This window comes from Eretmochelys imbricata, chromosome 2, assembly GCF_965152235.1.
Source record: "Eretmochelys imbricata isolate rEreImb1 chromosome 2, rEreImb1.hap1, whole genome shotgun sequence".
NCBI lineage: Eukaryota > Metazoa > Chordata > Testudines > Cheloniidae > Eretmochelys > Eretmochelys imbricata.
The window spans coordinates 122,053,305-122,066,933 of record NC_135573.1 but is presented as its reverse complement, the minus strand read 5'-3'; the positions used below and the strand labels follow the sequence as shown (position 1 = coordinate 122,066,933).

The window sequence follows — 13,629 nt, the reverse complement described above, 5'->3', positions numbered from 1 at the left end:
AATACTTCCATCTTTTAAATGATGCAAATAAAATACCCATTTGGGTAATCATTGAAGAAAGTTTGGGATTTGTCATTTATGAAACACTTTTACAGAGGCTGCTGTTTGCTACTTGGCAAAATTAAACTCTACTGAGCAAGCAGCATGGTTATTTCTGAAAAAGGAAATCGGGTATATTCACATGCCCTTTAATGTGACCTTTTAAATTGAAAAGACTTCCGGATATTCGTGGGCACAGGAAAAAGTATTCATACACAACATTTTCAAATTTGGGATTTATTGCAATAAGTAAATCTATAGTTTTCGTATTGGGAAGTATTTGAAAATCTGATAGTTACGGATTATCAGATTTTTTTACTTGCTTGGACCAGCAAGGATGGTTTGAGGATGTTTGGGATATTTTTCACATGCGCTGCTTGATGGCTCTGATATCTAAAGTATTCCAAAAATATAATGAGGTAAACCTAGTGGCATCTGAGAAGGTGCTTGTTATGCCAAGTTACAAAATGTACAGTTTTAACAGTAGTGGTCCTACAGCTTCAGTTTAGTGTTGGAAAATTGCATGCATTCAGTCTGGCAAAGCAGTTCATTTTGCACCTGCCAGTCATATATTAGCAGCAAAATATAATCCCATTGACTTGGAACTGTATTCAAGTGTGCTTGAATTTCAAAATTCAAATTTGCATCACTTTGGTATTTCAGATGACTTGCAGTCTAACAAGTAAATTACGAGTTAGGCTGTTTGTTTCCTTTAGTGGTTATTTGGGTTTCCAAATAGCAAAAAATCTGGAAAATATATAGACCAAGACACTTGTTTGAACAGCCTCCATCAGGTTTGAACTGACTGCCAGGCCACCTGAGCTTTCTTCATGCCCTCTGCATATATAAAGCACTAGTGTAGCTGTATTTGCTTAGCTTCTAATTTTGGTTTGCTTTTTGTGTTTTTCTTTCTCTCTCTCTCTCTCTCTCTCTCGGTTGTGCCACTCTTCTTCCCATGATACTGTGCTCGCTCTTTCCGTGCATCACCTGTGATACCCCCCCTGCTCTGACCGCTCAGCTGTTGGTGAAGGGGGTACATGAAACTCTGGTAGCTCAGAGAGTTGTTCCTGCTCTCATTACTCTCTCCAGTGACCCTGAAATGTAAGTTTACTGCTTGCCTTATACATTAAGCATCCCTCTGAATACTTGTCAAGAAATAACCATCAGTTTTCTTTAATATTCCAGTGACAAAAGCTTTCTAATAGAAAAAAGCATGTTGCATTTAAGATGAGCCTCTTTCAGTTGCAGGTAAAAACTAGATTGACTGCAGTATCTAAAAGTGAAAATTATTTTGGCAATAACTAGAAGATAGTAAAATTACAGAAAAGTAATTTTAAATTGAAAATTGTTACATGTACATTAATTCTCTTAAATAAATAATTGTTTGAATATTAATGTTTTAATATATTTGCAGTCAACACCTGCAGATTTCAATTATCAGCCTTACTGCAGTAAATCAAATGCGGCGAATATTCCTTATAGTGCTACCACTGTTAGCTTGGGGAAAATACATAGACAAGATTCAAAATATTGAAATGCAAAATAATCTGTTATCGCTACCATAGTCTCTGATAAGTAACTGTAGAAGTTCAGTGTCTGTGTACACATTTCAAGGGCCAGCATACTGATGTGATATTTCTTCCAAGATGAGGAGGGATGCTTTTGCTGATATCACTAACAGGTTGTTACCAGTAAGTGCCAGAGCATGAACAAAGAGTTTTGACCATTTTAATGTCTTGTGTGAGTGACTAAACCAACAAAGGCCCATGAGTCTGCCTGCCCATCCTCAGTCACAGCTAACCCAGTTCTCCTTCCAGTTTACCAAACCATTTTTTATTGCATGTTGACTGGTTTACAGCTGACTCTTCGAGGCATGAGTGAAGCCTTAGTTGACAAGCGGGTTGCTCCGGCCCTTGTTACCTTGTCCAGTGATCCTGAATTGTGAGTTTCAGACTGAGACCTTGAGTTAATCAAGTCTTTTGAGCATTTTTCCTCATCTGCTTATTTTTTTTATTTTGTCAGTGCTAGAAACTAATCTATCTTAAAGTACTAACTTTGAATTTGCATTACTTTTCATTCTATTCATTCTTAAGGTTAAACACAGCTTAAAGATTTTTTTTCTCTTCTTATAGCTCTGTAAGGATAGCCACAATTCCTGCTTTTGGTACCATCATGGAAACAGTTACACAGAGAGAGGTAGGAATATTGCATATCATAAACAAACTGAACTATTAGCAGTGGTCAAACTATTGCTCAATCATATAGCAGATGGTTGAGTTTGACAAGTATAGTAACTTACTGCCAAACTGTGAGCAAGAGATACTACTTATAAATTAAGTTTCCCTCACAGTAATGTTTAAGAAAATCTCCAAGTTTCCTACCTTTTGCAAAACAATAGATTTACTATTAGAAGAAATTCTTGTTTCAAACACAAAACTCTGTCTTACAAAAGGAGGGAAGCAGAAGCTAGCTAATTATTCTGTGTTAGACTTCAGGATTTTCTACAGTGATGCTCTTTGTGAAGACATTTCTCATTATGGCACAGAAATCCAAAATATCAGCCTGACAGGAGTTAACTGTGAAGTTGGGAATCAATGATAGTTTTATTCTGAGTTTTAGGAGATTCTAAAAAAGAACTTTAGAATAATAGTACATAGGGGTATTGGATGTTTTGATGGATTGATAATAAGGCATTAGGGCATTTTCCTGAGTGAACTCCCTTCAGTTGTAATCAGAGAAGTATAAATATTACATTTATTTACTCTGTGTTTACAAGACCAAGCATAATTTAGAACATAAAAGTGGATTTAACAAAAAAGAAAATAGCTGACAAATTAGCTAAGAGATGTTGGAAATCCAGCACTAAAGTCATGCACAAAAAATAAATAAGTGTTTTTTATTTAACTTTAAAATGCTAATTAGAATCCTTTAAGTAGCCAACAATTAAATCTATTTGAGGAGTACATTATTTGCTCCTATTGTTTTTTCTGGTGTTAAATTGATAGATTAAAAAATTATGGTGAATATGATTAACAGTTTCATAGTTTTACAAAAGTTAGGAGTATTTGCCAGCAGGAGGATGTATATTTCATTTTGCTTAGTGTGTGTACAATAAGAGGTATAAAAAGCTCACACAACTTTCTGCAGAGCTTGCATTCTTCCTGTAATTTCAACATGTTCTTAAATCCTAAAATAATATGTTTGAGGAAATGTGAATAAGAAGTCAATGATGACTCACAAGTACAGTTTTTGGAAGATGGATAAGTAGCAACTTCGTAGTTTGGAATTCATGTTATATATTGCATTTAGCTAAAAAGTCCTTGGTTAACTATCTGAAATAAGTATATTAATTGCTCCCATTATAAAACTCTCTCTTTGTAACATAGAGGTTATATGTCATCCAGAAACCTACCATAGAAGACCTCTTACCAGGAGAATGTTGCTTTACCTTTTATCTGAATGCTTTTAAATGCTATTCAGTCCTTTCAAGTTTGAGTGCAGAAGAATTTGCCAGTTTGTACATAATATTTATCTGTTTTGAAAATGTAAAATGCTTTTTAATTTTTTTCTGGTCTTTTGTCCATCCATGTGCTCTCTTTAATTTCATTAATTATTTGTAAAGTAGTTCCTTCTGGCTCTGCCCACATCCCTTCCCTCCATTTCTCACCAGGCTATTTCTGATATTTAAAACATTGATAGGGCATTTAATACTTCAGTTCTAACTAAATAAAAAAATGAAAATAATTGGGGGTAAGGAAACATAATAATGGAGCCTTTGGGCAAATCTGTGTATAGAACAGTTCCCTTAATCAAGTAAGACATTGTGATAGCATCCTAAAAGGCAGGACACAGAAAAGGAGTTTAAAATATGCAGTAATAGAGAAGTTTCAGAGTAACAGCCATGTTAGTCTGTATTCGCAAAAAGAAAAGGAGTACTTGTGGCACCTTAGAGACTAACCAATTTATTTGAGCATAAGCTTTCGTGAGCTACAGCTCACTTCATCGGATACATATTGTGGAAAGTGTAGAAGATCTTTTTATATACACACAAAGCATGAAAAAATACCTCCTCCCACCCCACTCTCCTGCTGGTAATAGCTTATCTAAAGTGATCACTCTCCTTACAATGTGTATGATAATCAAGTTGGGCCATTTCCAGCACAAATCACAGACTCCAGCGAGAAACTGTTGAATTGGAATTCATTTGCAAATTGGATACAATTAACTTAGGCTTGAATAGAGACTGGGACTGGCTAAGTCATTATGCAAGGTAACCTATTTCCCCTTGTTTTTTCCTACCCCCCCCCCCCCCGACGTTCTTGTTAAACCCTGGATTTGTGCTGGAAATGGCCCACCTTGATTATCATACACATCGTAAGGAGGGTGGTCACTTTAGATAAGCTATTACCAGCAGGAGAGTGGGTTTGTGGGGGGGGGGGGGGTGTTGAAAACCTGGATTTGTGCTGGAAATGGCCCAACTTGATTATCATACACATTGTAAGGAGAGTGATCACTTTAGATAAGCTATTACCAGCAGGACACTGGGGTGGGAGGAGGTATTTTTTCATGCTTTGTGTGTATATAAAAAGATCTTCTTCTACACTTTCCACAGTATGCATCCGATGAAGTGAGCTGTAGCTCACGAAAGCTTATGCGCAAATAAATTGGTTAGTCTCTAAGGTGCCACAAGTACTCCTTTTCTTTTTGTAATAGAGAAGAATACTAGATTAACAACAAAAAAATCAAATCAATATTGTAAGCAATTCTGAAAATGGATAGAAAACAGAAATATACTCTAAGTGACTGAAGTTTTTTGACACCTTTTTTGTTAACTTTTACTTTTTTTTGTGAATATTTAAGCTACTGGAAAGAGTAAAAATGCAGTTGGCTTCTTTCTTGGAAGATCCTCAGTATCAAGACCAACATTCTTTACACACAGAGATCATAAAAACGTTCGGAAGAGTCGGACCTAATGCTGAGCCGAGATTTAGAGATGAATGTAAGCTGCAACTTAAGTGAATGTTCTTTACCTAAAAATAACTTCATAAGTTGGTTACTGTTTGTTAAATAGAGTAACATTGATAGACAGCATTAGCAAAGTATGAAAAATAATATTGAATCAATTCATGATGAGAAATGTTTTCTATAAATTTACAACTCTTCATATTCCACAGATATATATAATGTGAGCAGTGTTTTTAATACTTGTGGTTTTTTTAATTCAAGAGCCAATATTCTGCCATTTTCTTTGAAATACATTTGCAACATAATAATTGAAACCCCACTAGCAGTCCCACTGGAAGCCATCATTTTACCAGCTGTTACCACCCCTTGGTTGCTGAGATATTTCAGATATTTGTTTCCATCATAGATACCTCTTTAACAACTGTTGACAAATACTTTTTCAAGAGGCTATAGTACATTGTATTTTTCTCTTTAACAACTTAGTCTGGTGCCATTCCTGTTGCATAAAAGGAGGGTGGGAATTGCTTATCATTTTATCATAAAGGCTGCTGCAAAAAAAGAAACTTTTTCGCAAGTTAGTGTTTATGGGAGAAAAGTCTGTGAGAGTCCATATAAAATAATACTTTGACTCAAATATTTACTCTTCCAGTTGTTATTCCGCACTTACACAAGTTAGCCTTGGTCAACAACCAGCAGTCTGTGGATTCAAAGAGACTGGACATTGCAACCCATCTGTTTGAAGCCTATAGTGCTCTTTCCTGTTGTTGTATCCTTGTGTGGTTATGTTTTTAACTGTTAATTGTTTTCATCCTTTTGGTTTTTAATATTTGGGAATTACAAAATAGCTTGCTCCCTTGGAGTAGTAATAATAGTATGTGAGTTTCTCAATAATCTAAAAACCAGATATTCACAATAGATAGAACTGAAATTTATTTTTTTAAATCTGCTTTTGGGGTAGGGAAGAACCCTAAAGAGAATTGTGTAGATATATCATGCTTCAGTTCCTTCCATCCTCAATTCCCCTTCATTTAGCATCCTTTTGACATAATAATAGTAGTGACATAGATTGATTCAGGTACTTTTCCATATGTAGATTTACCATTAGTTCCCTTTGTCATACCTGTTACAAAAATAACATAGGGAATAAAAACAGTTTTTGATAGCAATGGACTATTCCAGTTAAATTCCAGACACTGAAACTGTTTTATTTTTGTGTTGTGTCATGTTTGTTTAATGAACATGTTACAGTAAAACATGTCGTAGCAAAAATATTTTAAGCCCTGTTCTCGCCTCCATTCTTTTTCCCTCGCCCTACCTTCTTCTGAACCTGGTGCTACCAACCTGCAGTTATCCAGGATCAGGCTCTAAATTTTTTTACATTTAATTCTTCTGTAATTTATTATTCTCATTTTGACTCTGTTTTGGGTCACTTAATATCAAATTGCTAAAATTAACCAAGACCTGTGAAACACTTCACAACAATTAGAATAAATGTTAATATATCTTTAAGTAATTTGTTTGCGTATTGCCTTGGGATAAAACCATGTAACATCAAATGATGATTATTTTTTTAAATGCCTTAACTGCTTTCCTGCTAGTCATTTCAGAGGATTTAATGGTCAATCACTTTTTGCCTGGACTCAGGTGTTTACGAACTGACATGGAACATCTCTCGCCAGAGCATGAGGTGAGCAACTGAAGTTACCATTCTGGTTTGAGGTACAGGTGGCAATAGATAGATGAGATGTTTAATCTTTAGCCTTAAGTAGTTAGCATTACAGTAGTCAGTAGTGACTATTGGTTCAAATGTATATCACAGCATAGTTTTCTTGTTAGAAAAAAATTAATGTCCTCTTCATATGTGTAAACTGAAAGGATTTTTTAAAAACTGTTTTCGAAAATTGGAGTAAATTCTCCAGTACAAAAAAATTGAAAACTTGAAGATTTTCAGCACAAACTGATTTATTTTTCCTGATGAAGGTGGGAGAAGAAAATGCTGTTCCTACCACGTGCCATTTCTTAAACAGTCAAAAAAGATATACTAAAACCAGGAGCCACAACACATTTTAGAAACAAACTCAATAGAAGGGAGATATTTGGAAAGCAGTAATGCTGAAAGGATCCAGCAAATGAGACATGTTTGTAGGGCAATATGGCAGCAAAAAGACTTGCAAAATTTTGAAATGCAGCTCTGGAAACTCCCTTATTTGGCAATAGTGTTCATTTCTGCAGTTCATTACCCAAAACATTGATAAATTGGAGGGAGTTCACAGGAAAGCAGTGGAAGTGATCAGGTGGCTATGTGGGCTGACTTGAGAAAAGGCTTTAAAATAAATGTAATTTGGCTAAAAGAGAACTATACACACATTTAAACAAATAATATAAGTACATAGGGACAAAATTAGAAAGGCCAAGGCACAAAATGAGACTACACTAGCTAGAGACATGAAGGAAAGAAGCCAGAGGAAAACGAAGGACCGGGTAGGCACATTAATGAGGGGGGGACAACGATAACAGAAAATGTGGAAATGGCCGAAAAGGTTAGTAGCATTGGACATCTAACATAGTGAATGCCAGCGAAAATGAGATAAGATCAGAGGCTAAGAACAAGTTAAAAATTACTTAGACAAGTTAGATGTTATCTAGTTACCAGGGCCTGATTAAATACATCCAAGAAGCTGACTGAGAAGATATCTGAGCCATTAGCAATTATCTTTGGAAAGTCATGGAAGATGGGAGAGATTCCAGAGGACTGGAGAAGGGCAAGTGTAGTGCCCAGCTATTAAAAGGGAAATAAGGGCAACCCAGGGAATTATGGACCAGTCAGCTTACCTTGAGTACCTGGAAAGATAATGGAGCAAATAATTAAGCAATCAATTTGCAAACACCTAGTAGATAATAAGGTGATAAGTAACAGTCAGTATGGATTTGTCAAGAACAAATCATGTCAAACCAAACTAATAGCTTTCTTTAACAAGGAAACAAGCCTTGTGGATGGGGGTAAGTGGTAGATGTTGTATATCTTGACTTTAGTAAGGGTTTTGATACTGTCATGCATGACCTCTTCATTAACAAACTAGGGAAATAAAACCCTAATGGAGCTACTGTAAGGTGCATGCATAATTGGTTGGAAAAGCATCCTCAGAGAGTAGTTGTCAGTGGTTCACAGTCAAGCAGGAAGGGCATACAGTAACTCCTCACTTAAAGTCGTCCCGGTTAATGTTGTTTCGTTGCTGATCAGTTAGAGAACATGCCTGTTTAAAGTTGTGCAATGCTCCGTTATAACGTTGTTTGTCAGCCGCCTGCTTTGTCCACTGCTTGCAGGAAGAGCAGCCCATTGCAGCTAGCTGGTGGAGGCTTGGAACCAGGGTGGACCAGCAGCCCCGATGAGCTCCCCACTCCCCTAAGTTCCCTGTTCAGCAGCCTCCCAGCAGGCTATCAATTGCTGGCAGTTCAGCTGTCCTTCCCCCCCACTGCCATGTACTGCTCCTGCCCTCTGCCTTGGACCTACTCCCCGAGCCTCCTGCTTGTTGTGCAGGGGGTAGGGGGGGAAGAGGTGGGGCTAATGTCCGGGTGTCCCCCTGCTTCTGCACCCCGCTTACCCAGTCTTCCATAAAGCAGGGGGAACACACGACAGGGCTCAGGATGGAGGGAGCTTCCTGGCAGCAGTGGCGGTCTCAGCTTGCTGATTAACTTAACAAGACAGTGTACTAAAGACACAGTTTGTGTCTCTGTCTGTCTGCCATGCTGTCTCCCCTCCCTCCATACTGCCTTGTAGAGTGTGAGGCTACATTAAGAACAATGAGTCAACCCTTGAGGGCTCAGCCAACTGCTAGTTCATCATTGAGCAGTAAGGCATTCCCTGGGAAATATCCCACCCTCTGACTTCATCGCCTCAACCAAGCTTCACAATCATCATTGCTGTGTACAATATTAAATTGTTTGTTTAAAACCTATACTCTGTGTGTGTGTGTGGATATTTATATATATATAGAGAGAGATAAAATAGTCTTTTGTCTGGGAAAAAAGTGTTCCTGGAACCTAACCTCCCCCATTTACATTAATTCCTATGGGAAAATTGGATTAGCTTAACACTGTTTTGCTTAAAGTCGAATTTTCAAGAACATAACTACAACGTTAAGTGAGGAGTTACTATATCAAGTGAGGTCCCACAGAAATCAGTCCTGGGTCCAGTTCTGTTCAGTATCTTCATCAATGATTTAGATAATGGCATAGAGAGTACGCTTATAAGTTTGCAGATGACTCCAGGCTCAGAGGGGGGGTTGCAAGTGCTTTGGAGGATAGGATTAAAATTAAAAATGATCTGGACAAACTGAAGAAATGGTCTAAAGTAAATAGGATGAAATGCAATAAGGACAAATGCAAAGTACTCCATTTAGGAAAGAACGATCAATTGCACACATACAAAATGGGAAGTGACGGCATAGGAAGGAGTACTGCAGAAAGGGATCTTGGGGGTCATAGTGGATCACAAGCTAAATGTGTCAACAGTGTAACACCACTGCAAAACAAAAAGTGAACATTCTGGGGTGTATTAGCAGGAGTGTTGTAAGCAAGACACGAGAAGTAATTCTTCTGTTCAACTCTCTACTGAGTAGGCCTTAACTGAAATATTGTGTCCAGTTCTGGCTGCCATATTTCAAGAAAGATGTGGACAAATTGGAGAGAGTCCAGAGAATAGCAACAAAAATGATTAAAGATCTAGAAAACATGACCTATAAGGGAAGACTGAAAAAATTGGGTCTGTTTAGTCTGGAGAAGAGAAGACTGAGAGGGGACTTAACAGTTTTCAAGTACATAAAAAGTTGTTACTAAATGGAGGAGGGATAAAAATTGTTCTTTTTAACCTGTGAGGATAGGTCAAGAAGCAATGGGCTTAAATTGCAACAGAATTCAACCCTGGGGGAATCCCATGAGACTCTATTCTGTAGGAGTTTTAGGCCTGCTCTTCAATACTTAATAATATAAACCCTGCTCCTGGCTGTGTTTATATTTTAATAAACTTTGGTGTATCTTTTTCTGGTTTTGGTTAATGGTTAATAAAATGTGTATCTTATATAAGAAAAATAGAATTAGGGGTGAAGAATATTAAAATGTGGGACTTTCTAGCCTTAGAAGGAAAGAATCTGACTCTGACTTCGGAAGGGTGAGTCAGGAGTGACAGTAATAATCTGAACATCAGTCAGAGGTGACAAGAATTGCACTTCCCTTACCCCAAGTGCTCTTGGAAAGGATCTGGCATGGGTCAGTCAGTGTATGCACGGAAGAGTTGAATGATTTTGTGTCTACAAAAAGTAAAGATAAATTAAAAAGCTGCAGCAGATGAAAGTTGTGTCTAGTTTCATTTCTTCTCAACCATTTTATCATATTCAGTAATGGCTTATATTATCTGAAAAAGTAACTTTTTGAGGAACATATCTAGGATTAAGGTAAAAGATTGTGTGTTGCCATCATTGCATGTAGTGGAACCAATTAGTTTTGTTTAGGTTTATGTATTAGTTTACATAATGTGTAAGGTTTAGGGCTTTGCTAGGTTGAATAAGATGGCTTTAAATTGAAGCTAAAGAACTTGTGTACGCAAATTTGGTTCTCATGATCTGGAAAAGACTGAAGAATTTAGATTCATATTAGTATGTCATAACTTGGAACAATTCGATCTTGAGACCTGTTCATCAATGACTTGGCTTTCTAGCAACTGTGGCCATGTTGTCCAACATACCACTTCAGACACCAGTGTGATCTTTTGGATCACAAGGGCATGTCTTTGACAATAGTACATTTATCTTTCGCTCTTCCTTGGCTCATTGGTCTGCAAGAGAGTTGCTTTTGTCTGCTAGATGAAGTCACAAGCTCCAAAGTCAGCATACATTGGTATATCGTTAAGATCTCCAAGAAACAGGGTTTCTAAAATCGTTTGTCATGCTCCATCCCATGGCAGATGTTTGCCTTGATGGATAATATCAAATGCCTTATTTTTCATGGATGAACACAGATCTGGTCTTTCCTCTAGTGTAGCCTCTGATCCCATGTTAGTAGACCCACATACTCACCCAGTCTTCCCCAAAATCTTTCAAATTTCCCTAGGCATAATTAGACTTCCTGAGTTTGTTGTTATTGAGTTATTATCTGGATTGAACAGAACCATTTGGCTAACATCAGATTGCTTGTGACATTTAGGAACAAATTCAGGAGTGAATCGCGCTCTGTTCAAATTGTCTAAAAGGCTTGTATTCAATCCTGTGTCGTTATGCCAGATGATCTGTGGGCCAGTTCCACTTGGTTTTAGGCAGCGTCTGAGAAACGTCTCTGACTCTGAAATTCCTAAAGCTGCCACATGACACTATATTTACATTTTTATTTCTTCCCTACTTGTTTTGGGAAAGAAGTCCTCTACTGAAGACAACTAAATATTGAAAAATGTAATAAGTGCTCGTATACAAATGCAAGAAGTCTAAATACTAAGACTGGTAAACTTGAGTGCCTGAGGATATTGCTATGATAGGCATTACAGAAACTAGATGGAATGATGATAATCAATGGGACATGGTAATACTAGGGTACTAGAGTAGGTCACACTGGTGTGTGGTGCTACTATTTGTCAAAGAAAGCGTAGGGTCAACTATAGAAAAAATCTTAAATCAAACAGTTTACCACAGAATCTCTATGGTTAGAAATTCCATGCTTGAATAATAAGAGTATAGCAGTAGGAATATTCTTGCAACCACCTGACCAGGATGGTGATGGTGAAATGCTCAGGGAGATTAGAGAGATTACAAAAACAGTTGAAATCCCCAATTACTGGATTTTCTATCCCCATATTGACATCTTACCTCATGATTGGATGCAGAGATAAAATTTCAAGACACGGTTGACTGCTGGTTGGAGCAGCTAGTCCTGGAACCCACAAGGGGAGAAGCAATTCTTGATTGAGTCCTAAGAGGAGTACAGGATCTGGTCCAAGAGATGAATATAGCTGAACCGCTCAGTAATCATGTAAATAAATTTAACATCCTTGGGAGGGCGGGGGGGAATTCCAAAGAATCCCACCACAGTAGCATTTAACTTCAAAAAGGGGAACGACACAATAATAAGGAGGCTCGTTAAACAGAAGTTAAAAGGAACAGTCACAAGAGTGAAATGGCTGCAAGCTGCATGAAAACTTTTTTAAAAACATCATAATAGAGGCTCAAACTTTATGTATACCCCAAATTAAAAAAAAAAGGGGGGGTGGACCAAAAGTGATGCCACCATGGCTAAACAGAGTAAAAGAGGCAGATAGAGATAAAATGATGTCTTTTAAAAATTGGAAGTGAAATCCTACTGAAGGAAATAAAAAGGAACATAAACTCTGGCAAGTCAAGTGTACAAGTATGATTAGGCAGACCAAACAAGAATTGGAAGAGCAGCAAGCAAAAGACACAAACTAACATTAAAAAAAAAAATTAAGTGCATCAGAAGCAGGAAGCCTGCAAAACAGCTAGTGGGGCCACTGGCGATAGATGCTAAAGGGGCACTCCAAGGAAACAAGGCTGTTGTGGAGAAGCTAAACAAATTCTTTTCAGTCTTCACTGCATCGGATGTGAAAAGCCATTCTTTTTAGGTGGCATATCTGAAGAATTGTCCCAGATTGAGGTGTCAATAGAGGGTAAATTGCCGTGTTCTGTTCATTCCCTTTGAAGCATCTAGCATCTGTCAAGACAGGATACTAGGCCAGATGGACCAATGGTCCAACCCAGTATCTGTTCTTATGTTATGTAAGTAATCAGCTCTCTACCGTGGGGTTAGTTATGAATCAATCTCTTGAGAAGGGATCTGCAGAGGTATTTTACCTATAAAGTCCTAAAATGTTTAGGTCCTCGCTGCATTAACCCATACCTCTCTTAGCCAATACCATGGCAACTGTGGTCATTCAAGGTATTAAGGCTGGAGAAAGTGGGACGAGGCTACTGATCAGGTATTTAGTGAGGGGTTCCTTATTCTGGAAAGCATATGGAGCCCTGGCTAGGTGCTCTTTTATATATCTGTAGATCCGAATACATTTAAGATTTTGTTCTTTTACTTATATAACTTATAACTGGTACAGTTTAGAAATTTTAATACACTTTTGATCAAGATAGGAAGCCTGCTTACCTTTTAATTGGAATTCTGAATATATTGCCTCTGCACGTTCATACTTTCATATTTAGTAGTCCTCCAACACTAATATGTTCAAAATAATTGAAGTCCACCAGAACCTCAGTCCTGCAGATAACTTCACACCACAGTTGAGGACTGGACCTGTGTGTGCATATGGCCCCAATGATTGTTCCTTTCCTAATGGTGCCAAGACTTCTGACACTCAAGTGTATGTTCCCAATGGTGTGGATCTGCTGATAACATGGCTCTGAGAACTTCAGTAAATTTTGGGTCTGTCTCCAGCCCTGTTCTATCCTTAAATCTCTGTGAGACTGCCAGCAAGGATATTGGTAGCGATGGTGACTCTCTTGATGCAGGCACCTTATTGCTGCATATTTTACCATTCATCCTTTAGGAAGGGATGAAAGATTTCATCAGGCTTTGGCTATATCTGAGGCTTTATGATTAACTCAATAGGAACCAAGAAGT

The 13,629-nt window shown here is 37.7% G+C and overlaps 1 protein-coding gene across 8 annotated transcripts in view; it reads left to right on the top strand.

The window, feature by feature from the left end:
• The window catches only part of RELCH (RAB11 binding and LisH domain, coiled-coil and HEAT repeat containing), a 126,375-nt gene that overhangs the window by 94,462 nt on the left and 18,284 nt on the right, over positions 1-13,629 (top strand). For 4 of the 8 annotated variants that reach the window (XM_077810750.1, XM_077810748.1, XM_077810751.1 and 1 more), the window contains 5 exons: positions 1,898-1,980; positions 2,172-2,235; positions 4,900-5,038; positions 5,654-5,770; positions 6,603-6,691. In XM_077810750.1, the coding sequence (XP_077666876.1) occupies positions 1,898-1,980; positions 2,172-2,235; positions 4,900-5,038; positions 5,654-5,770; positions 6,603-6,691 (492 nt within the window). Of the gene's footprint in view, positions 1-1,057; positions 1,141-1,897; positions 1,981-2,171; positions 2,236-4,899; positions 5,039-5,653; positions 5,771-6,602; positions 6,692-13,629 lie in introns of those variants that run through there. The other 4 variants (XM_077810752.1, XM_077810749.1, XM_077810747.1 and 1 more) reach the window with 2 other exon arrangements.